We start from the raw sequence: 25,600 nt of genomic DNA, 5'->3' as shown, positions 1-25,600 counted from the left end.
CTCATTTCACTCTTCCCCCTTTTGGTTGAGAAGGTTTTCTCAATTCTTTGATGCTGAGTCTCACTCATTCTAGGATTTTTCTCAATCCCTTGATGCTGAGTCTCAGCTCATTCTAGGATTTCTGTCCCACATTGCCAGGAAGGTCCACACCCCTGGGAGTCATGTCCCATCTAGCATGTCTAATTAATTTGATTCAACATTGCTAATAAATCCTAAATCCAGTATGTCCTGCTTTTGTTTAGGTCTCATTATTTTCCATCTGGACTGCTGTGATAACATTCTAACTCTGATGAAAAAGGTCTTTCCCCTGCCTAATTGTGGAATGATAAACCACTAATGCATTTGCATTGGGCACAGGGGTACCCAGAAAGTATCTTTTCTCCTTTTAACTAGAAACTACCTGAAGCCCAGCTTGAGAAGAGTATTTTAAAAACTTGTTACTCAGCGTGGTCCCTGGACCAACAGCACTGGAATCATTTGGAAACTTGTTAGAAATGAGGAATCTTTGATGGAGATCCATCTTGGACTGAGACTGTAGATTTCTAACATGCTCCCAGGTGATTGTTGCCAGTCCATGGACTACACTTTGAGCGGCAAGGTTCTAAGAGACAGGGTGTCTGGATCCTTTTTCTTACCCTGAAGTTAAAGGAGGGGCCACATGTCATCATCACTGTGTTCCCAGTATCCACCTAAGGGCTTGGCACATAGCACTGACTCAATAAACAACTGTGCCTGAAACAAAGATCGAATCAATACACCGCTTCCCGAAGGTGCTGCTAAGAGAACTTCAACCATTATAACACCTTGCTATGTCTCCTTATAGACATCCTAATCCACACAGGAGGCGCAGCTGAGGAATTGTGGCTCCTCTGGAGTGTTAACACTTCCAAGAATGTAAGCTCAGACCCATGGTCCTAATTATACACAGTGACAGGAGAACATTCAATCGAGTTTCTTCATTTGGACAAAGTACATTATCTCTGTCTGGAATTCACATTATAATCCCACACGTGTAGTTTTAAATATGAAAGCAATGAAATCCACAATAGAATCCCACCTATGGTTTTCAATATGAAAGTAACAATATAGAAGAAACAGTATAAATGTGCACTACTTGCTTCAAGTGATCATTCTATGAACAGGAGATGCTTGCTTCAAGGATTAACAGGTTTTGAACAGGATGGTCTATTAAAATAGCTATTCACATGTACAAATGAAACACTAAATTAGTAAAATCCTTTGCTTCTTGTGGGAGCTCACAGTTGGCCCAACATCCCATCACTCTGACCTCCTTGAGGAGACAATGAACAAGAGAAATTTGGTTTTCTTGCCAATAAGAATGGAGACCAGCAGTGCTGGTAGTTTGAAAGGGAAAATGTTGGTGAAGTGCCTGTGTGTGTGCGTGTGTGTGCGTCTGCGTTTGAGTGGTTCCAGAGGGAACGATAGAAGTGAAGAGCCTGTACATTGGGGGAAAGGGTGGAGCAGATACCAAGTGCCTCTAGTCACTTCCAATGCTATCTGCGTAGGGGTAGTAATGTTAACAGAATATTCATTTGGCTAAAAATTTTTAATATAAATATATTGGAAGAGAGAATTTTAATATAAATATATTGGGAAGACAGGGAAGTTGCCAAAGTGCTAGTATAAGAGAGTTAAGTTCTCATTTATTATAACAAGAAATCAACAGATAATGTCTAAATTTGGTTAATTAAAAAAACTATATAACTATCATTATGAAATATGAACACATGCTAATGGCAAAAGAAATACTCATGGGTTTCTCCCCTTTGGGGAGAAGGATCTTGAAAAGTAGGGAAGATAGAGCAGGAAATTGCTCTATTTTGTTTTAAGCCTTATACTACTATTTAACTTGCAAAACTGTATGTATGTGTTATTTTGATAAAGTAAAAACTGAATTTAAAAACAGAGAAGGAGCAAAAATATATAAATATATTCAAAGATTGGTAAAGATGAAACAAAAGATGATGGCACACATTATTACTATTCGTTCATAAGACTTTAAAACTAAGTCCTGTGTTGGTGGCGACCCATGGTAGGCAGGGGCAGTGACCACAGGGGCTGCAGGCTTTGGGAGGGCTGTAAAGTTCTGACTCATGGTCTGGACGCTGGCCTGAGGACCCAGGGCCCGGGCCCCATACCCTCTTCCACTATGAGAACAAGTCCCTGTAAGCAGCCCTACGCGGTCAGGACAGACACTAAAAGTCCCCTTGGGGGGAAGGAATGTCATTAAAATCCCCCTACCCTAACCACATCTTATCAGACCTGGCTGAAGCTCCATTGTCACACCCTGTGGACGTACCTAACCTTTACAAGCCATTCCTGTGGCACTGCACGCTCTCTCTTTTTTGGGCAGAACACTGACTTCTGTTTTTCTGATTGGCCACCATTGGGAAGTCTGTTCTGCTCATAAGTCATGGGTAACTCTGTGCCAGAGTAACTCTGTGCCAGGCATGTTCTTTGGTCTTGGGGCTAAGCTGGGCTGGAAAGCTGGTTACACAGGTGTGTTTACCTCATGAAAATTCGTACGTCCGCTTGTGATTTGTATACTTTTCTGTATGTACATATTTCAATAAAAGTTAATTAAAAGTTATTTCCTGCAATTAAGAAAGCACTAAAGGAAAAAAGTTATTAAAATACATTAATAAAAGGAGCCAAATATGTCATTTTAAAAAGTTGTTTTAGAGTGATGACAGAATTATGCAAAATACCATTACAGTAATTTTACAACATTCTGGTCAACATCAGAATTTTCCTCACACCAATCAGTAAGCCAGATAAATCACATTCCAGTTATCTAGACTGACTACCTAAAATAAAACAAAACCAAGAAAACAAATTTTATCATATATTTAACCCTTTCTTTTAATAGATATAGAAATGGAAACAGAATTTTCTTGATTTAATGATCACCAAGGAAGGAACAATTCCTCTTGGGCAGTGTGCAAGTTTATCAGCACTACACTCATTTACCTCATCAAAAGTGAAAAGAAATTTTTAAACCATTTAAAAGTTTATATCTACTGCTATAGGTAAAAATATTAAGATTAACCCATTAGTAACTAGCCAAAATTATAAAATTACTCAGTATGCATTAAGTAGCTGAAGAGTAAAAGTTTAATATTTGATAGATGGAACAATTCTTGGGGAAACAGAATTCAAATATGGCCACAGGAGTGGAATGATTGTATAGGATAAAGAAAAGGGACAAAGAATTCTCAAGTCCAAAAACCTAAACACCAAACAAACAAACACACAAAAAAAACAACAACCTAAACATCAAAACTTTCAAGACTAGCCGGAGTAGGGTTGAAAGGAATAAATATACAGTTCATTACTAAAGTCCTCCATAAACATGGGAGGCTGACCAGAAAGTTGGTAAATAAGAATAATGAGATCAGATTTCCTATCTGCCATATCATATATTCTTTATTGTGAAATATAAGATACATACAAAAAAGCGATAAATTTCCAAGTACATTTTTGTTTGGCAGGTACAGGCTCCAGGAATCAAACTTGGGTCTCCTGCACAGCAGGTGAGAATTCTACCACTGAGCTACCCTTGTACCACCCTTCCAAGGACATTGTAACAAGCAGTTAAAGGACGGATTTTAGTTTGGTATGGGTTACAGTTTCATGATGTTTCATTTTTTCTTCTAGCTGCCTCAACACACTGGAGACCAACAGATATATCAATATAATGATTCAGCAGTCATATTCATTTGTTAAATCCTATCTTTTCTGTTATATTTCTCCTTCTCTTTAAATAACATACATACATAAAAGCAATAAATTTCAAAGTACATTGCAACAATTAGTTATAGAACAGATTTCAGAGTTTGGTATGAGTTACAACTCTACAATTTTAGGTTTTATTTCTAGCTGCTTGAAGGTACTGGAGGCTAAAAGAAATAACAGTATAATGATTCAGTTGTTAAACCCAACTTCCTCTGTTTAACTCCACCATCACCTTTGATCTTTCTCCTACTCTTTATGGGTTTTTGGGCTACGCCCATTCTAACTTTTTTTATGTTGGAATAACATAAAATACGAGGTAGGGAGATGGAACTAGTTGATGTCCTGGAGGGGCTGGCCCCTCTGTATTTCAGGACTTACCTGGTCCAGGGACCCATCTGGAGGTTGTAGGTTTTGGGATGTTTCCTAGTGCATGAAACATTTTTAGAATCTTACATAATGCCCTAATATTCTTTAGGATTGGCAGGAATGGTTTTGGTTGATGTTTGGCAAGTTTTGATAGGTAGCAATGTCTAACTGAAGCATGCGTGAGAGTGACCTCCAGTGTAGCCTCGTGACTCTATTTGAACACTCTCAGTCGCTGATTCCTTATTTGTTGCAATTCTTTTCCCCCTTTTTGTCAGGATGTCATTGTTGATTCCACAGTGACATGGTCAGACTCATCCTTGGGAGTCATCTCCCATGCTGCCAGGGAGACTTTCATCCTGCATGTCATGTTCCATGTAGTGGGGAGGGCAATGGTTTCATTTGCAGAGTTGGGCTTAGAGAGAGAAAAGCCACATCTGAGCAACAACAGAGGTCCTCCAGAGGTGCCTCTTAGGTATGCCTACAGGTAGGTTAAGCTTCTCTACTACATACATAAGCTTCAGAAAAGCAAACCTCAAGATCAAGGGCTTGGCCTATTGATTTAAGTGTCCCTAATGTTTGGCACAGTATCTGGGGTTTCCTCAGTGGTAAAGCTTAATAGTTCCATAATTTTTCTCCCAGCCCTCAAGGGACTTTGCCAACACTTTTTTTTTAATTAATTAATTTTTTTTTAAATACCAAGAAACACCAAACAAACACAAACATTCGCAACTTTTGATCATTCTGTGCCAACACTTTTTGATTATCTGCTTCATATACTCCGGGAAGTATCCAGGCCTTACGTTAAGCTATCCAGGATTAAAGGTTCTCATTCTTATTCTGGGCCCCTGTGTCTGGGTGTTTAAATGATCTATTAGGGATTTTTGAAGCAAAGGAATCAGCATACATATAAGAGCTCTGATAACCAGCAAAGTACTATAGAATTATAAACTATTATGATTATTGATCCTCAATTTCTCTATTCCCAAGCATATAAACATATTTTTCGCATTTCAGTTTTTTTTAAATTTCACTCTTTCAAAAATGATGATGATGACGAGGACGAAGATGACAATGGCGACGATGATGATGATTCCAGCAGCTACACGTAAATAACACTCATACATGCCAGGCGCTATTCTAAGTACTTCACATACATTAGTTCATTTAGTCTAATAACAATCCGGTGAGGCAGGTACTATTTTATGAAACCGAGGCACAGACAAGATAAATACCTTTCTCCAGGTCCCACAGCCTGTGGCAGAGGTGAGGTGCAAGTCCAAGTTCTCTAAGTTCAGAATGTGTGTTCTCCCAACATGATCCTACCCTTTCAAGGCATTTCAATCTAAATACTTCATCAGTCTGAATTTATTACATTTAAGGAGAATGACAGAGGTTCAATTTTTGGTCCCAAACTATTCCAATACATATGGAATACTCTATTTTTATCCCACAGGTTTAAAATGCCATCCATACCATGTCCTAAATTCCCATACCAACTTTAGTCTGTTTCTGGATTCTCTATTTTGTTCCATTTCATTCTTGTAACAGATATTAACTCTTTATGTAATGAAGTTATTATTAGCTTTCCTATTTGTTACAGATATTTTGTCACCTTTTTAAAAACACAGTCATAGAAATTCCTTTGAGTTTTCTTTTACACTTCAAAGTTCAGGAAATTTGGTAAGCATCCACTTCTATTCCTAATTTTTCCATGAGATGAAAAAATATTTATATATATTTAGTCCGTTTGATACATCATAAAATAATCTAAATATATATTTTTAAGCCTGGATACTTAAAAGGAATTTTATTTTAATCAATATAAACAGTCACATAATTTCTTAATATCCTACCAAACTGATGCCATGTAATGGCCTATGAATCCTTTGCTCACAGTCCTAATTTAGTGAGGTGATATAGTGGGTTGAATAGTCCCCCCAAAAGTTATGTCCTAAGTTTATTTGGAAATGGGGTTTTTGCAGATGTAACTAGTTAAAGATTTTGAGATAAAATCACCCTGAATTTAGGATGGAGCCCAAACCTAATGACTTACACTCTTAAATGAGAATAGAATAGAGGAGAAGCCCATGTAAAGACAGAGGCAGAGATTGGAGTTATGTTGGTATAAGCCAGGGCACACCTAGGGCCACCAGGAGCTGGAAGAGCGTCTTTCCTAGAACCTTCTGAGGGAGTATGGCTTTACTAACATCTTGAATTCAGATTTTCTAGCCACTAGAAAGAATAAATATCTATTGTTTTAAGTCACCCACTTTGTGGTACTTTATCATTGCAGCCTTAGGAAACTTGCATAGGTGATTTGAAACTTGTTTCATTCTCTATCCTAAACCTACTTCTTATCTCCATTATATTTGGGGGATGCAGCAAAGAATGTCAATGGGGAATCAACACTGAACCCTGAACAGAGTTGACAGTTCATCACTTGGAGGAACATCAATTTTAATATAAATGTTGAAGAATTTCCACAAATAGAAAAGTATAGCTTGCTCCTCTCCCAACACTGATATTGAAGTCCTTGGCTGGATGGCACCAATATCTTGGCCTAAAGCACTTTGGCACTTTGAATCCTAATGGTCCTCATAACAGGAAGGAAAGGGACGGCTTAGGTCCATTTACAAAAACTTTCAAGAGGGCCTCAGGCCAAGAATGAAACAATTTCCTACCTCTTCAGCTTGGCTAACTCCTTGCTCCACTTGGAGCTAAAATACTTGCTCTGCTTCCTGGTTTGATAACCCTGACCCTGGGCTTCCCTAAACTTCAATTTATCAGAGAGAGGTAAGCAGTTTGGAATTTGATTTCCTATTCCTTCACAAAAAAAATAACAATTCTCTGCGTGCTGAAAGAACATGCACAAAGTCCCCTTGGGGGAATGGCAAGAAAGGAGGAAAATTCAACTTCCCCATTGGAAGAATTCCTGATATTCTCGCAAGCAGTAGGGGACAATCAAATCAACAGGTCGAACCCTCAATCTTGGGGTTTGTTCAGATGAAACCTATCCCCACAAAGGATAGGCTAAGCCTACCTAAAATCAGGCCTAAGAGTCACCCCCAGAGATCTTTTGTTGCTCAGATGTGGCCTCTTTCTCAGCCAACATAGCAAGCAAACTCACTGCCCTCCCCCTCTCTACTTGGGATATGACTCCCAGGAATGTCAACCTCCCTTGCAATGTGGGACAGAAATGCTAGAATGAGCTGGGACTCAGCATCAAGGGACTGAGAAAATTTATTGACCAAAAGGGGGAAGATAGAAATGAGACAAAATAAAGTGTCAGTGGCTGAGAGATTTGGAAGAGTCGAGGTTATCCTGGAGGATATTCTTATGCATTATACAGATATCCCCTTTTTAGTTTAAGGTGTATTAGAGAGGTGAGGGGGAAGTGTCTGAAACTGTAGAGCTGTGTTCCAGTAGCCATATTTCTTGAAGATGACTGTATAATGATGCAGCTTTTGCAATGTGACTGTGTGATTGTGAAAACCTTGTGTCTGATATTCCTTTTATCTATAGTATGGGCAGATGAGTAAAAAATATGGATTATAAATAAATAAAAGGCAGAGCAAATGCTTAAATAAATAAATAAATAAAATAAAAAGGGAAGAAAGAACATGCAGACTTCAGGTCTTATAGAACATGCAGACTTCAGGTCTTATAGGCCAGACCCCAAGTCTTAACTTTACTACTTGAGACAGCAACCTATTCACCTTGCTGAACCTGATTCCTCAGCAGTAAAATGAAGATACCTATTTCACAGAGCTAAAATTTGCAAAAAAACAAAACAAAACAATCAATACCAATTTACTCCCCTCTTTTCTTTCGGTCAACAGTCCACAATGAAGCAGGACTTCAATTTAGTCGGCGACCTACCCATTGCACGTTACCACCACCTCACCCTTCACCTCCCAAAGAAAACACCAATAGAATCCCTATAAAGAACATCAATGTAAAGTAATACATACTGCATGATTTTATTTATATGAAGGACAAGAAAAAGCAAAATTAACATGTGAGGACAGGAATCAGAAAGTGGGTGTCTGGTAGGAAAAGGGTAGTAGCTCAATTGACAGGAAAAGGGCACAAGAGAACTTTCTGTGATGATAAAAATGCTCCATTTCTCATTTTGTGTGGTGGTTGCACAGATACATATAATAGTCAAAACTCATTGAACTAACATTTAAGATCTGTGTAAATTATACCTGAATTAAAAAAAATATTTGTTAGGTATATACATTAATATGATGTGGAAACATATTTTTTGAAAACATAGATCTTCCTGTAGATTTCAAGACAAGACACAAAGGAAAAAACCAAGCATGCCTAAGTTTATTTCCACCTTAATTTCTCTTAGCTACAGGACTAGTCAAATTACATGACCTCTCTGGGCTTCATATTCATCAACTGAAAAATGAGGACTATTAAGAGTCTACCTCAATTATTTTACACACTGTAAAAGATCATTAATGTTAAGTGCCAAGGACATAGTAAACATTCAATATGTTAATTCTCTTTTTTGCCTCTTCCATAGATAAATAAGAAATAAGGAGTCAATAATGCAATAATTGAATTCTTTTCCCAAAATGATTGCCCAAGTAATGAGTAAAACAAAACAAAACACACCAACAGATCAACATTCAGAATTTACACTGAGGAAAGAATCATTGATATACACAAGGATATTCATGGCATTATTTATAATAGTAGAAAACCAGGAAACTGAATAGGGATCAATTATGCTCCAACATGAAAATGTACCTTATCATAAATCAAAATATGTATAACCCAGATATGAATTTAAATACTACCGTAGAAAAGCCTTCCTGGGTTTTATCAACCTATGCATTATTCAAAATTAGGACACAAAAAGGAAAGGAAGAAAATGATATATGTGGATATACTACATTTGTTGTTGCTGTCTAATTATAAACAGTGAAAAAAACTGAAGAACAATTTGTAGTTAATTTACACTATGTCTGAATTACAATGAGTATACAGCAGTGTACATTTATACATTTCCATACATACAAATTAGAAAAGCTGAAATGACAATATTCTATCTCTATAAAGAAGTAGAAAGAAATACAAAGAGAAATTTAAAATCAAATTAAAATGGAATTACATTGGCTAGTATCAAACATAAGAATATCAGAATGTTTTTGAAAGACTCTGGTGCCAACCTTGTAGAGTAAATTCAAATTAAGTAAATTTTTTTTTACCTGAGCTAAAAATATTCCAGACATCCTATCAACTAGTCTTGGTCCATACTGACTAGTTGTAAGGAAGCAGGATGATAGAGAGGAATAAACTATGAGCTAAACAGGACTATGCCCATTACTAGCCACCAACACTTTCCTTCAGCTCGATATAGCACTATGGAGTGTCTCTACCCACACCTCCAGAGACTAAACGTCACCACGAGAATTCTAGGACTCTTCTAAAGAGAGCTACTGACAAAAACAGCACAAAGATAACTCTTTTTGGTAGGTACACACTGGAAAACTACCTCACTCTGCTGATTTCTATATCTGATCACCTGAGTGTTTTCTACAAGTTGCTAAAGATGATCGTTTGACCTGAGCAAGGCACTGGCTTTCTAGTCGTTATGTTCTCAGTAACATTCCCCCGATCCAAATAAGACAATTAGGCTAACAGCCATAACGTCTGACATTTTAGCACTTGAGGCTAACAAGGTGCTCTGTTCACATAAACAGTATTTCACTGGACAGGAATCATTCTTGGTGCCCCATGTGTGGCAATGGGGGTGGGAGAGGGAAGGAGCCAGAATCCAAACGCTGTACGTGATTGTTTCTATAAATACTGCATTTTTACAGAAAGTATTTCCAAGCTCACTGAAATATTCATGTTCAGATGAGATGCTACTGTACAAAGGAAACTTGCTTCATATTCTGAGATTGAGGAGGAAGGGAAGAATTAGGGGGAAAAAAGAGATTAAAGTATTAACTGGCCATGAATTTAAACTAAATCGTAATAATTTTCTCTAGGAAAACTATTTAGTGAACAACTAAATGTTCACATAAGTTCAGAATGATATAAGTTAAACACTGTGCTAAAACAGCTACAGGAATGGAATATTTCAAATGGGAAAGAGAACATGATTTTGCTATGGATAGAAACAGCCTATGATTCGACTGCTAGAAGGGGTCGGACTCTATGAGTATGACCACTAACGTGCTTGAAGAGCCACTTAACATAAAACCTAAATCAAAACATCTCAATTTATGCTGGGAGCTGGGAAAAGCATTTTTTAAAAACCTTTTTTTTCTTCTGTGAAAAATGGCCAAAATGCATCTCCATGCATTCAGAACCAAAGCTGAATAAATTGGGGAAAAAAAAAAGCAATCCTATGCTATTGAATCACTCTTTACATCAACTAAACTTTCTTTCATTTTTTAGCTCCTCATTAAAAACTTAAAGAGAAATATATTTTTACTTCACAATTAACTGTATGGACTGAATAATTGCTGACTAAAAGTAAGCCATTATATGGAAGGCATCTAAAAAATTTCAGAGCAAATGTCCTTTACACTCCCCTCCTTCTTCCCTCCTTTCCTACAATATTGCCACCCATAAGCTCTATCAGCTTTGCACACTGCCTTCAACCACAACTAAACCCCACAGATAGGGCACATTTAATCGTATCAGATGACAGAGTGGCTTAAAATCTCCTATATTCTCTGATAGGACGCAGTATTTTTTGTACTGTGTTAAGAGTCAATCAGTTCTAACTTCATTTCAGCAAGAAGGCTGTCTCATTAAAAACTGCAAAGAAAATGTTAGTCTTCATTTTTTTACTGTTCAAACCATCTGAAAGTATGCAATAAATGCCTGATCAGTGAATAAGTGAATGAATATGGGATTTGCTTCAACTATTACAAATCATCAAATATACGGAGATACCCAAATAAGTAATACAGACAGCAATCTATTTAATTTCAAGTCACAGTAAAAACAAAATTCAGTTTATGTAACTATGAATATTTTATTAAAGGAAAAATACTTTTTATATATATATTTCATTTTACTTGTATTTAACAAAATTTTCCTGCATATATTCAAGGAAACAATTTATATCTAAGTCAAGCATCAATATCAAATGCAAACTGAAATAACAAAATATATATATCCCACCTGAACATCTTTATATTTGTCCCGTAAGTCCAAGAGCCGATGATATGCTTTAATGGCTTCTGAGAATTCCCCAATGTCGATGCTGGTGAGGATGTAGTTTTCCCAGATCTGCCAGTGCTCATAGTTGCACTTGAGAGCTTCTTGTAAAGTTCTAAAAGCTTTTACTCTATTGAAGGTGAAATTTTAAAGAGAGCAATAATGAATTCTTTTGATTAGAATAAATCATAATAGAACACCAATGTGGAATGCCAGTCAATCCTCAATCGCTCATGTTAAGAACAAATAGAATTAGGGGATCAAACAACCTAAAACCACCTCAAATTTTCCTACAAAATTCAGTGACTGACCCAATGGCATATATAGTATACATACAAAGACACTCATTCCTTTCCACAATCTACTTACTGGTAACAGGACATTATTTTATATCTGGTTATCATTTATACATTTTAAACTACTCTAAAACCTCTCAAAATATGTCCTGTTTTCACTATAATTTCTTTTCTTTGTAAGTATTCAATAATTTTTTTCATTCAGGCTCAGTTCAGATAATATGTTGATATTCATTCTGACTGAGTCCAACAGATTTAGAAAATACTGAAGTTCAAGACTGGCTTAGTTGTATAAAAGTAGGGGGATCTTGAAGTTTGAACAATGTTTTGGTATACCATTTAGTTTTTTTTTTTTAACATGGGCAGGCACCAGGAACCGAACCCAGGTCCTCTGGCATGGCAGGCGAGCATTCTTGCCTGCTGAGCCACCGTGGCCCCACCTTTAGTTTTTAAGGTCTAAAGGTGTGTCATCAAATTGGCAGGAATCTTGGTCTACTCTAAATTCAAAACTGGACCACAGGATTGGATAATACTGAGGGAAACAAGATGATTGAATATTTGAAATCCATGCTTTAAAAAATATATTGTATAAGATGGGCCACGGTGGCTCAGTGGCAGAGTTCTCACCTGTCATGCCGGAGACCTGAGTTCGGTTTCTGGTGCCTGCCCATGTTAAAATACATATATATATATATACACACATACATACACGGTACAATATAGTCACTATAACAGTAAGTGGTTTGGTGGGAGATGCAGGGAAGGGATGAAGGAGAGAGAGGTAGGTTACTTTATTTATACCCTCTTAGAGGCATTTCCTTGTTAGGCTAGAAACATCATTTTACATTCAAAGACTCATTCTTAGTTTTAAATAAATAAAAAAGTAATACTTTCTGATAAGAGAGTTTAACTGGATAAAGGCCCAAGTATGAAATGCTATTTTCTTATATAACAAATGTCCCTGTGTCCCCTACGACACCTAATGCCTGAGACTACCATCTCCTCATTCAATATTACAACTCCACCACTCTCACTATTGACAATGAGACCTTCTTCAGGTAGACACTGAGGTAGAAAATGAGCAAGATTAAGTTTTTACTCTATTAAGTGATAGGATATTTGCCTTTAAACAAAAGAAAAAAAAAAGAGGGCGATAAAGTCATTTTGAAATCAAAACTACACCCAAACAAATCAAATAATTAAACCAGCCAGATTTTTGGTTATTCAGTTATATTCATATATAAGATTATGAGTAATAAAACAGTGCCTGAGTGGTAAACGGAGCATAAAACTGAAAACTCCTAGCATAACTAAATAATATAGTTCATGCCCACACAGGGATGAAAAAAAAAGGCAATCAAAATTTTCAAAGAGTAAAAGATAATACTAGCTTGAAAAGGAGAAAAAAAGAAAATGTCCATTATTGAGATAAATACTAGAAACAGCAGGTACTTAAAATCAGGAGATGCTCTGTAAAACAAATGATTTCTTTTACAGGAAATTAGCAGAAGCATATACACCAATTATTATCAAGGATTACAAGACATAAAGAAGAGGCAAATTGTAACTTAAAAATGTTGAATAGCTATTAATGCCTAGTAATGCTATCATTCATCTTTAAAGAACAAAATTCAGACTGACAAATGACTACTTCAAATAGAAATGTCTTGAAATTTGAAATTATTGTCTTAATAGTGAAAAATTAAAAACATCCAAAACATCTAACAATAGAAAGATAGAAATAAATTATTAAACATCCAATATGTTGGCATAGTGGATTACCATTACAGAGTTTCAAAGAATGGTCAGTTAATAATATGGGAAACAATCAAAATATGTTGGCTGAAAACTGGTAAGGTTATCTTCTTATCCAAAATGGCCAAATAAACTCATGCTTTGATGTACTCTGTGAACAAATACATGTTTTAAAAAAACCAAAACACAAAATACTGCTGAGTTTAAAAAACGAGATCTCTGAGATGGAGAAACAGCACAAAGAGATAAAGAAAGTAAAGACTGCCTTCCAACTGGATTCTGGGGCCAGAAGCAAGCATCCCAGAAGCCAGGGATGACCTGGAAAAGGTCCTGGGAAGGAGGAGGTAAAAAAAAGTTCCTTCCATCGAAGTGAGGAATAGAAATAGCTTCCAAGGCCAAGGAGCTCCACCCCCTCCTCCTTGTGAAAGACAGCTGAATACTGCCTAGGGTATACGCTTTATAGAAGCTATAATCCTAGGGAAGCTGAAAGAAACAGACACAATCCTGGAGTAAAGATAAGACCTAGCTACCCACTGGCTCTGTAACTAGGTCTGTAAGATCCCAATATTAGTTCAGGAGAAGGATCACTGAAAATCAAGGCCTGGTTCCAGAGGTGGAGTCAAAGTATCTAGGCAAGTGCAACTACAAAACCACAAGACAAAAAGCAATAAGCATGGTAGTCATGAAGGGCCCAAGGGTGTGGAGGCGAAAACAAAACAATAAATGTCTCCTATTATAAATGCGTCTACAAGTCAAAATTCCACGTACTGTGAAAAAAATCTAGTGCAAGGAAAGATAGTCAAGAAAATCAACCAACAGAACATGAATTTACTAAAGATAAAATGAATTTTAAGGAACAATCAATTAAGCCTTTAAAAATTTTGTTTGGAATACTGAAAGATAAAGAAAGAAATAATTTACATTTAAAAGGAGTATGAAATTACAAAAAAAAAACAAAAAGCAAACAAAAAAACAGGTAGAAATGAAAAAAGCACAGGAAGATGTGAAAAATAACCAACTGGAAATTTTCAAATAGAAAGTCATTAAAACCAAAATACTCAACACATCACAAAAACTGGACTTTAAATAGTCAAAATGAGAACTGATAAACTGGAAGATAATAGTGAAGAATTCAAACAGAGTTGTGATTAAAAAACAAAAGAGTAGTTGAGACGAGTAGAGGAAAGAATAAGAAGTAATGCTCAAACATACATTCGATAGACATTCCAGAGTTAAAAAATACAGAGAATATTAGGATGCTATATTTGAAAAAATACAGCTGAGGATTTTCCTGAATTAAAAAAGGATCTAAGGTTGGCTAAACAAACTGTGGCATGTACATAAGACGGAATATTATGCAGCTGTAAGACAGAATAAAGTTATGAAGTATGTAACAACATGGATGGACCTTGAGGACATTATGCTGAGTGAGATTAGCCAAAAACAAAAGGACAAATACTGTATGGTCTCACTGATATGAACTGACATTAGTGAATAAACTTGGAATATTTTGTTGGTAACAGAGACCATCAGGAGATAGAAATAGGGTAAGATATTGGGTAATTGGAGCCGAAGGGATACAGATTGTGCAACAGGACTGAATATAAAAACTCAGAAATGGACAGCACCATATTACCTAACTGTAATACAATTATGTTAAAACACTGAATGAGGCTGCATGGAGAATGATAGAGGGAGGAGGGCTGGGGCATAAATGAAATCAGAAAGAAAGATGATAAAGATTGAGATGGTATAATCTAGGAATGCCTAGAGTGTATAATGAGAGTGACTAAATGTACAAATTTAAAAAATGTTTTTGCATGAGGAAAACAAAAGAATGTCATTACTGCAGTGTGTTGAAAATAGATGGCAATTAATATTTTAAAATTTCAACTTACGTGTGAGACTAAAGCAAAAAATGTTTATTTGGTACAAATTTATATTTTGACTAGTGCATCTCCTAATATAACTTATGTAGATAGTTGGTTGAACACCTTAAGTACATGGAACTTTGGGTAGGACATGAGATTTTGTTGGTTTGTCCAGAGTGATGCTCCGATGAATCCCAGAGTGATATGATCAGTGAGTGGGAAAGTATTTGTAGAGTCTGCTTCGGGGAATGGTGAGAACAGGGGAAAACTCAACTTCCCCAAGTTGAATTCTTGATATTCTCACAAGCAGTGTGGACAGCCAAAGCTATAGGCTGAGCCCCCAGTCTTGGGGTTTGTTCATATGAAACTTAACCCCACAGGGGATAGGGCAAGCCTATTTAAAATTAGGCCTAGAAGTCACCCCCAAGAGAACCTCTTTTGTTGTTCAGATGTGGCCTCTCTCTCCAGCCAACACAGTAAGTAAACTCACCAACCCCCCCCCCCCCCCCGTCTACGTGGGGCTTGACTCCCAGGGGTGTGGATCTTCCTGGCAACGTGGGACAGAAACCCCAGAATGAACTGAGATTCAGCATCAAGGGATTGAGAAAAACTCTAGAATGAGCTAAGACCTAGTATCAAGGGATTGAGAAAACCTTCTCAACCAACAGGGGGAAGAGTGAAACGAGACAAAGTGTGAATGGCTGAGAGATTCCAAACAGAGTTGAGAGGTTATCCTGGAGGTTATTCTTACGCTAAGTAGATATCACCTTGTTATCCAAGATGTAATGGAGAGGCTGGAGGGAACTGCCTGAAAACGTAGAGCTGTGTTCCAATAGCCAGTGTTTACTGATGATGATTGTATAATGATATAGCTTTCACAATGTGACTGTGTGATTGTGAAAACCTTGTGTCTGATGCTCCTTTTATCTACCTTGTCGACAGATGAGTAGAACATACGGAATAAAAATAAATAATAGGGGGAACAAATGTTAAAATAAATTTAGTTTGAAATGTTAGTGATCAATGAAAGGGAGGGGTAAAGGGGTATGGTATGTAAATTTTTTTTTTTTCTGTTTTTGTTTTATTTTCTTTTTCTGAATTGATGCAAATGTTCTGGGAAATGATCATGATGATGAATATGCAACTATGTGATGATATTGTGAATTGCTGAGTGTATATGATGGGAGTGTTTGTGTTTCTTTCTTGTAATTTTTTTTAATTAATAAAAAATTTTAAAAAAAGGATCTAGGTTTTGTGATCGAAAGTACATTTCAAGTACCAAGTATCATAAAGATAAAACAAAATCTAAATATATTATGTTAAATTAGAGAAAATAGAGATATTCCTAAAATCTACAAAGGAATGACAATTAGAGAAGAGTGGATATTTCGTAAACAACAAAAGGCAGTACTTCAAAGTGCTGAGTAAAGATAACAGTCAACCTAAAATTTTATAACCAGCTAAACAGACCACTCAAGAGTAAATGCAAAATCAAACATTTTCAAATGTACAAAAGATTAAGATAGCTTTTACCATCTATTGATCCTAACTAAAAGATCTACTAAAGGATTCCTCCTTGCTTAAGAAAAAGGAACCTATGAAAGAGATACTAGAAATGGTAAATGATGAGAAAAGAAATTGATGAAATGTCTCAATTAATTATTGAGCATAAAAATGATTACAAGTTATTAGTGTTCAAAAAAAATAAAACTAAAATCATATAGACCACAGTTTCTGTAATTAAATAAGAAATCAACAGTAAATAGACAGCTTAAAATATGCATAATCAGAAACTTAAAAATGTAAGCCTAAAAATGGGGCAGGGGGAGAAATTCATAATAGAAATGACAAAATATCTGGAACTGAATGCAAGTACTATGTATCAAATCTGTGGGATACAGCTGAAGCAGTATTTACAGGTAAACTTATGACCTTATACTCATTTGTAACAAGACATGAATGATGGAAAATAAGTTAAAAAATTCAGTTTAGTAAAGTAGAAAAAAGAATATCAAATAAACATAAAGTAAAGGAAGAAAATAATAAAGACAAATAAAACAAGAGTAGAAATTATTTTTTGTAAAAAGCAGGCTCTGAAAAAGCTAATGAACTAGACAAACTTCTACCAACTCTACTCAAAATATAAGCTTTGCAATTTTTAAAAAATCATGAGAATGCTATGAACAAATTAGCAAAAATGGGCTCAAGAGATATAGAAAGACACATAAATCAGTAAAAATTAAAGCAAGCCTAGCTAGTTTTACAGATAAGATGTGCCAAGCCATCAAGTAATTGTCTTATCTAAATCACTTAAGAAAACAACTATGAAAAACTTGATACTGAGATGGTAATCAACAGAACTTCAGGTCATCTATTCCAAAAGTTGAACATCTCAGCAAACAGATTAACATTAACAAAGATCCCTAATGTTTTACCTCCTGGCCTTTAGAGATCATAAATGTTTTACCAAATGATTATAGTAACCTTTTTCAAATGTATGCGGTCAATCTCCCTTTCACATAGCCATTCTGAAGTTTTAAAATTTAAGACTACAAGGTCCAACATTCCCTTCTCTGTTGAACTTCAGTGTTTCATCAAGGCCCCTCCTCTCTGCTGACTTCAAAGTAAAATTTAGAGAGGTTGTGTGCTGGTTTAAAAGGGTTTATGTACCCTAGAAAAGCCACGTTTTAATCCTAATCAATATTGTGGGAGCAATGGTTTCTTCCAACCCCTATTTAGCACTACAGGCCGGAAAACTTGATTCAATTAGCTCTGTGGACATGTGACTCAATCAATTGTGGGTGTTAAGCTTGATTACATGGAGCCGTGAGTCCACCCATTCGGTCTTGATTAGTTTAGTGGAATCCTATTAAAGGGGAAACACTTTGGAGAAAGCCAGAGATTCTGAAAGAGCAGAGAATACTGCAGAACCATGAAGCAGAGAGTCCACCAGCCAGCAACCTTTCGAGATGAAGAAGGAAAATGCCTCCCAGGGACCTCCATGAAACGGGAAGCCAAGAGAGAAAGCTAACAGACTTTGTCATGTGCCCTTCCAGGAGAGAGAGAAATCCTGAATGTTATTGGCCTTCTTATACCAAGGTATTTTTCCCTGGATGCCTTAGATTGCACATTTCTATAGACTTGCTTTAATTTCTTCTTGGCCTTAAAACTATAAACCAGCAACTTATTAAATACCCCTTTTTAAAAGCCCTTCCATTTCTGGTATATTGCATTCTGGCAGCTAGCAAACTAGAACAGATTGTTTGGGATTTTCCTGGCCATCCCATGTTCCTGGCCATCTCATTTCCTAACCATGTGAAAAAGAATGTACCCTTATCATCAGTAACTTTCTCCACAAATCTTTTAAGACATAAGTAATTCAATCAATCTCTAATATACCTATGGTATCTATCAAAATGACCTTCTTGCAGCTAGGTCCTTTTAGTCTTTTCATTCATAGCCAATTCATTGCAGTTTAGTTTTTATTCTCTAAATTCGACAATTCACCTAAAGATTTTATGGAATGTATTGTTTCATTTATTCCCTGGCCCACTGTCCTTAGTAAAAGTGGAAGTACCAGGCGGGCAATGGTAGGTCAGTGGCAGAGTTCTCGCCTGCCATGCCAGAGACCCAGGTTCACTTTCTGGTGCTTGCCCATGTAAAGAAATGTAAAAAGTGAAAGTATCCTTATTCTAACTACTTCAAATTCAGCCATGAATTGTTTCCATGGGACTTTTTTCCCTTTTTTCTTTTCTCTACTTTACTTTGCCCCTCACCTTCCACGTAACAGCAACTGCCTTCAGGAGTGATGGACGGAGACTCCCCAGTTCTCCTCATTCGAGAAACGGGGGTGGGGGATATTGTGAAGTCATTCTACTGGAAAACAACTCAACAAGCAGCAGCCCACACCATGAAAAATACCCCTTTTTTCCTACATGTTCTCTCATACTCTCATACTTTTCTGGCCTCAAAATTTTCAGAGTTGATTTCTTCTTTCTTTTTGAGGTCTTTTATGAGGAGCTTCATTTTTAGTATTCGTTAATGAACTCCATGATAGAGATACTGCCCTATGAAAGCTACATAGCAAGATGAGAAAATTTTCCAAGGAACTGGTACAGATATGACACCTAGGGAAGTTGAATAAAATAGTGAAAAGGTACTTTAGTGAAGAACTTTGTGACAGGAAAAGGATAAATGAGTTAGTTGAACAGGCCATTTTAAGGCACGGATAGGATTCTTTTGAAAAGAGCAGTAATAACTTTCTTCTGAAGTAATAATCTCATGAGTCAAAAATTAGCTATGTCTGGAGCAGCAGCCAAGAAAGGAAAGAGTAAAAAGGCAAGAATAAAGGAATGATTTACCTCCGACCTTATAACCCCACTTTTACATAAAAACCTATTCAACGGGCTGCAGGAAGATAAAGAAGGCATCAAAAAGAGGCTGAGGGATAATGTGAAAAAACTCCTAAGAGAGAAAGCAGAATGCATGAGATTAATGGGCTGGAAGACAAGGTAGAGTATCAAGAACTTCACTATTTCCAGAATTGTCAGAGTTACTACAAAAACTCAATGAGATCATTCTACAACTATGGCAGGATTTCCCCTACCCCACGCTTTAAACCAAAAGGGTCTCCAGTGACTTTTAACACAATCAGTTGCAATCAAAATCATAATATTATTTGCTGAATAGAAGGGCAGAATAAATGGTACTTTATTTATGTAGCTTGTCATCAAAGAGTAGAGGAAGCTCTTAATCATTAAACATAAACTGAACTATGTCCTCAGATATATCTTGTGATTCAACAAAGAAAAACTGAATCTGAAAACAAGACCAGGACAGATGGAAATCTGTCCATCCTTTAATTAATTAATTAAAATGGTGGCAAAAGAAATCCTTATCTCTTCCCTTTCCTTCGTTTTCTATAGCCAGTCAATAAGCCCAGTTTATTGTGCCCTTAATACATTGTTTGGCAATTGCCCCTTCTTTTTCCACTCTAGTTATCTCATGCCTGGATTGTTACAACAGCTGTCTCCTAACTGGTTTCCCAGCCTCCAGTTTCCTCTCTAGTCTGTCTCACACACTGCCACAGATAAACCTCCTTAAAAAGTGCCTCTCTTCATGAAGCTATCCCCACTAAAACCTCTGGCTTTCTTCCTGCCAATAGGATAGTCCCAACATGTTAGTCAGATCATCAGAACACACTGCGATTGGACCCAACCTGCCTTTCCAATCTTATCTCTCACTACACTTTCATTACAGATCTCACTGGACTATAGCTGAACCACTTTACTTCCTGTCTCCTAAAACACTACATTCGTTCCTACCACTCTGTATTTGGGCAGATCACTCCCCTTGCTGAAAGCTTTTCCTCTGTTCCCTCTACCCATCATTCAAATTTCAGCTCGAGTCTAACATTCTCTCAGAAGTGTTTCTGAACTAAGATCATATACCTTCTCTCTTCTCTTTTCTGAGACCCTCAAGGACTAAATGAGTCTGACAAAAATTAAGGGCTCAACAAATATCATTTACTATTATTATAGCCCTCTTTGCATTTCTTATTTGATACTTGCCACATACTGCTCATATTGTTAAGCAGTTTTTAAAAATACTATGGCATAGTATTTTATTTTTTAAGCCTACACTCCCTGAAGACAGTTTCATATTTATTTACATTTATTAATAATGTCTAGCACACAGTAAACACTATAATGTAATGTATCAATTGAGTTGAACAACTAAAAGCATGCTTGCTTGTATCATGTAACAAAATTTAGAATGCAAAACCTCAGTCTCAAAAAAGATATTAAGAAATATTAATTTGCTTACATATTAAATGTTTTCAAGAAATAAGCTGTAAATCTAAAACTCAAAGACTATGTCAAGGCATTCTAACTCAAATATATGGATGGTCAAAGGAAAAAGATACAGAAAGAATAAGGTACAATCTTTCAGTGCTTTGTTGGAAAGAATCTTGCTTACTTATTTGGGAAGCAAAGTTCTGTCATACTTGGCTGTCACTTACTTCTGTTTTAATCTGATATAGGAAGTTGATAAATTGTTCCAAGCCTCAGCATTCTGAAATGACAGAGAACACAGTTACAGACTATTCGCATTTAGGTAAAATAGCTGCTGAAACCAACGATACAACACATTTTCCTACTCCAGTATATGCTCTTCATAACCAAATTTTCAATAAGGCGTGTTTAAAGGTGTATGAGAAAATAAACTTTTAAAATACTTGGACAAATTGCAACATCATTTATACATAAATCTATAAATCCAAGACAAGGCAGAATATTGTTTTTCCTATCTTAAAAGGCTTTGCATAATTTTATCAGCATCCTTCATCAGGTGATAGAAAAAAGGAGTATGCATTCGTCAGTGTTATTACTAAGTACTCTGTCAATCAAACATACTACAATGGGGTAAAACTAATGCCTCTCCCCGACGGCAAAAATAAATAAAGACTTTACATAATGGTGATTCTATCAAGAACAGTATAAATTATGTTTGCTATCCTTTTCACTCTATGCTTTATAATACTTAAGGTATAAAATTCTCAAGCCCTATAAATATGGTTAGAAAATTAAGGGCACTGAAACTTCACTTCAAGACATGGCAAGTTAGTACTGAAAAAACAGGCAAGTTAGTAACAGACTAACTCTCTCACCATAAAAAAGTTACAAACTAGACAAAATATAGAAAACAACTGTTTCTGAGAAGTTGGACAACAGACAGTACAGGACTACGATCCCTGAAGGAAGGGAAGCAATTAAAGTGTCTCTACAATTAAACTACTCTTCTGGCCAGAAGCACTTGCAGTTCTATAACACAGGGAGAAAGAAACAAACAAAACACAGCAAGTCTTACTGAAATGAAGAGAAAAGAGAGTAGGGTTAGGGCTAAAAAGGTGGCTGGAATTTGCAAGAAAGAGGCATCTGTGCAGAGTCTATGTTCCAGAAAGCTGAATAGGGATCGCTTTGAGTCCTTAGTTGAATAGCAAATTGTAGATGAACAGGGCAAAACTCCTCGAGGACTGGCAGAGAACAACTACTAAGGGAGCTATGAACTGAATGGAGATTACACAGTGCTAGGAATTATTCAAGTTTCAACCAATCAGCGTGGAGAGCTCTTACTGAAAACCCATGGCATTCAGTTCAGACCCAAGGAAGGCTATGCCTTATTCTAGAGTTATTGTAACCTAAGAATAAAGACAACTCTAGACTCACCCAAACAAAGCTTAAACTCAAGCTGACTCACAAGTAAATCAATGGTCAAAATAAAACTCAACAGTCCTTAAGGGAAGACATCAAAATCCAGAAACTCAACAACATGGCACAAAATGGGTAGGGCAGATAATTTCCAGGACACTCAAATTTCATCCATAAACAGGGAAAATTAATTAAAAAGAAATAGATCCAGAAATGAAAGAGATTTCATTTGGAATAAGCACAGAAGGACTTAAAAAGCAACCATCAGAACTATGCTCAAAAATCAAAAGTAAACATGAACATAATAAAGGAACAGGAAATCTCAGCAGAGATATGAAAACTGCAAAACGAACTAAATGGAAGTTATAGAACAAAAAATTTATGATCAGAAATGAAAAATTCAATGGATAGGCTTAATAGCAGATTGGACATTGCAGAGGAAATCTCTGAACTCAAAGACGTAGCAATAGAAACTATAGCACCAGAGAACCAACACAACATTAACAAGTGCGACGACAACAGTGAATAGAGCCTTGAGTACCTACTGGGAGAATGTAAGTAGTGCAACATACTTGAAATTGAAGTATCAGAAAGAAAATGGAGCAGTAAAAATATCTGAAGAAATAATAACCAAAAATTTACCAAATTTGAAGAGATTATAAACCCACGTATCCAAAAAGTTCAACAAGCCCAAAGCAAGATAAGTACAAAGAAAACAACATTTAGACAAATAATAAGAAAATTGCTAAAAACAAAAACAAAGATAAAAAGGAATATCTTAAAAGAAGACAAAAAAAAAAAAAAAGACACATTACATGTAGGGGAAACCAGTGTTAGTGACAGATGATTTCTCTTAAGAAACAATGCAATGTTGTAAAGGGTCCTAGATTGTCAGCTCTTACAGCAGTCATATATATATATATATATTTAGGAGGTGTAACTATTAATTCTAAATTCTCAGCTACTGAGCTTTTTGTATATAACATGGTCCTTCCCAGAAACTTTGGGTATTTATGTGACACCAGATATTCAGAGTTAGAGCTATGAAAGTCAGTAGTACCCCATACAGGAACTGTTTAAAAAGTGAAAAAAGTGGTCAGACATCGAGTAAAGATATGAATGAAACTGATCTGGATAGGACTAAGGTATATAAGAAGACTGGGTAAAGGATGATATCATTCATATTTTAAAACTTCAACTTCTGTGTGAGACTAAAGGGAGAGATATTTATTTGGTGCAAATTTTATATTTTGGGTAGTACATTTCCTAATTTAACTTATATTGCCAGTTTAATTGAACACCATAAGTACATGGAATCTTGAAGAGGGCATGAGATTTTGTTGATTTGTCCAGCTTAGTGTGATGCCCTGATTAATTCCAGAGTGATTTGGACAGTGAATAAAGAAATTTTGCAAAGTCCCCTTGGGGAAATGGGGAGAAAGGGGGAAATACTCAGCTTCCCCACTTGGAAAATTTTTGATATTCTTGCAAGCAGTGGGGACAAGCGAATCAATAGGCCAAGCCCTCAATCCTGGGTTCGCCCCTATGAAACTTTTCCTTGCAAAAGATAGGCTAAGTCTGCTTCAAATTAGGCCTAAGAGTTACCCACAGAGAACCTCTTCTGTTGCTCAGATGTGGCCCCCCTCTCTTTAAGATGACATGGCAAACAAACTCACTGCCCTCCCCACCCCTACATGGGACATGACTCCCAAGGGTGTAAACGTCCCTGGCAAAATGGAACAGAAATCCCAGGATGTCATCAATCCAGATCTAATTTCTCAAGGAACTGAGAAAATCTTGACCAAAAGGGGGAAGAGAGAAATGAGACAAAATAAAATGTCAATGGAGTTGAGAGGTTATCCTGGAGGTTATTCTTATGCATTATATAGATATCCCCTTTTTAGTTTATGGTGTATTGGAGTGGCGAGAGGGAAGTACCTGAAACTACAGAGCTTTGTTCCAGTAGCCATGTTTCTTGAAGATGATTGTGTAACGATATAGCTTTTACAATGTGACTACGATTGTGAAAACCATGTGTCTGACGCTCCTTTTATCTAGGGTATGGACAGATGAGTAAAAAATATGGATAAAATTAATAATAGGGGGAACAAAGGTTAAAATAAATTGAGTAGACTGAAAAACTAGTGGTCAGTGAGAGGGAGGGGTTAGGGATATGGGATGTATAAGTTTTTTCTTTTTGTTTCTTTTTTTGGAGCGATGACAATGTTCTAAAAATGATCATGGTGATTAACACACAACTATGTGATGATACCATAAGCCACTGATTGTACAGCATGTATGGACTATATGCATGTGAAGATTTGCCAGTAAAAATATTTTTTAAAACTTATCAGGCATATGCAAAAAGCAGGAAATCATAGAAACAGACTTGAAAAAAACAGATGACAGAATTAGTAGATAAGGACATTAAAGCAGTTATAAACATATTCTATATGTTCAAGGAGACGAAAATGTTGATCATGTATGTCAAGCCATAAAATAATACAAAAATGGCCTAAACTAAACTTCTAGAGATGAAATACACAATATTGGAGATGAACTACATTCTGGATGTGATCAGTAGCAGATTAGATTCTGCAGAAGAAAGATTAGAGAACTTGGAGAGGTACAAACTACTCAAGCAACACAAAGTAAATACAGAAAAGTCAACTATTTCTATACTCTAGCAATGAACAATTGAAAAGTAAAATTTGAAGAATAACATTTATAATATATATATTATATATAATATATAATGCCGGAGACCTGGGTTCGATTCCTGATACCTGCCCATGCAAAAAAAAAAAAAATTATTATAAAGCCACAGTAATCAAAATAGCATGGTACTGGCACAAAGGATAGGCATATAGGCCAATGAAATCAAACTGACAGTTCAGAAATAAACCCTCACATCTATAGCCAATTGATTTTAGACAAGAGTGCCAAGTCCTTTTTTTGACAAACGGTGCCAGGAAAATTGGATAACCATTTGCAAAAGAGTGACGTGGAGCACTACCTCACACTATATACAGAAATCAATTAAAAATAGATCAAAGACCGAAATACAGAACCAGAACTATGAAACACACCTGTAAGGGGGATGCAGGAGTAGCTCAGTGGTAGAATGTGGAGACCTGGGCTTGATTCCCAG

The 25,600-nt window shown here is 36.3% G+C and overlaps 1 protein-coding gene across 4 annotated transcripts in view; it reads right to left on the bottom strand.

Annotated features, from left to right (window-relative positions):
* TTC27 (tetratricopeptide repeat domain 27) overlaps positions 1-25,600 on the bottom strand; it is a 312,437-nt gene that overhangs the window by 15,517 nt on the left and 271,320 nt on the right. For all 4 annotated transcript variants that reach the window (XM_077135030.1, XM_077135029.1, XM_077135028.1 and 1 more), the window contains 2 exons: positions 21,261-21,313; positions 11,281-11,446 (listed from right to left, as the gene is read on the bottom strand). In XM_077135030.1, coding sequence (XP_076991145.1) covers positions 11,281-11,446; positions 21,261-21,313 — 219 coding nt within the window. The remainder of the gene's footprint in view (positions 1-11,280; positions 11,447-21,260; positions 21,314-25,600) is intronic.

The sequence above is a fragment of the Tamandua tetradactyla genome, chromosome 17 (assembly GCF_023851605.1).
Source record: "Tamandua tetradactyla isolate mTamTet1 chromosome 17, mTamTet1.pri, whole genome shotgun sequence".
In the NCBI taxonomy this organism is placed as follows: domain Eukaryota; kingdom Metazoa; phylum Chordata; class Mammalia; order Pilosa; family Myrmecophagidae; genus Tamandua; species Tamandua tetradactyla.
Note: the sequence above shows the minus strand (reverse complement) of the source record. Positions and strands in the feature narration are given on the sequence as shown.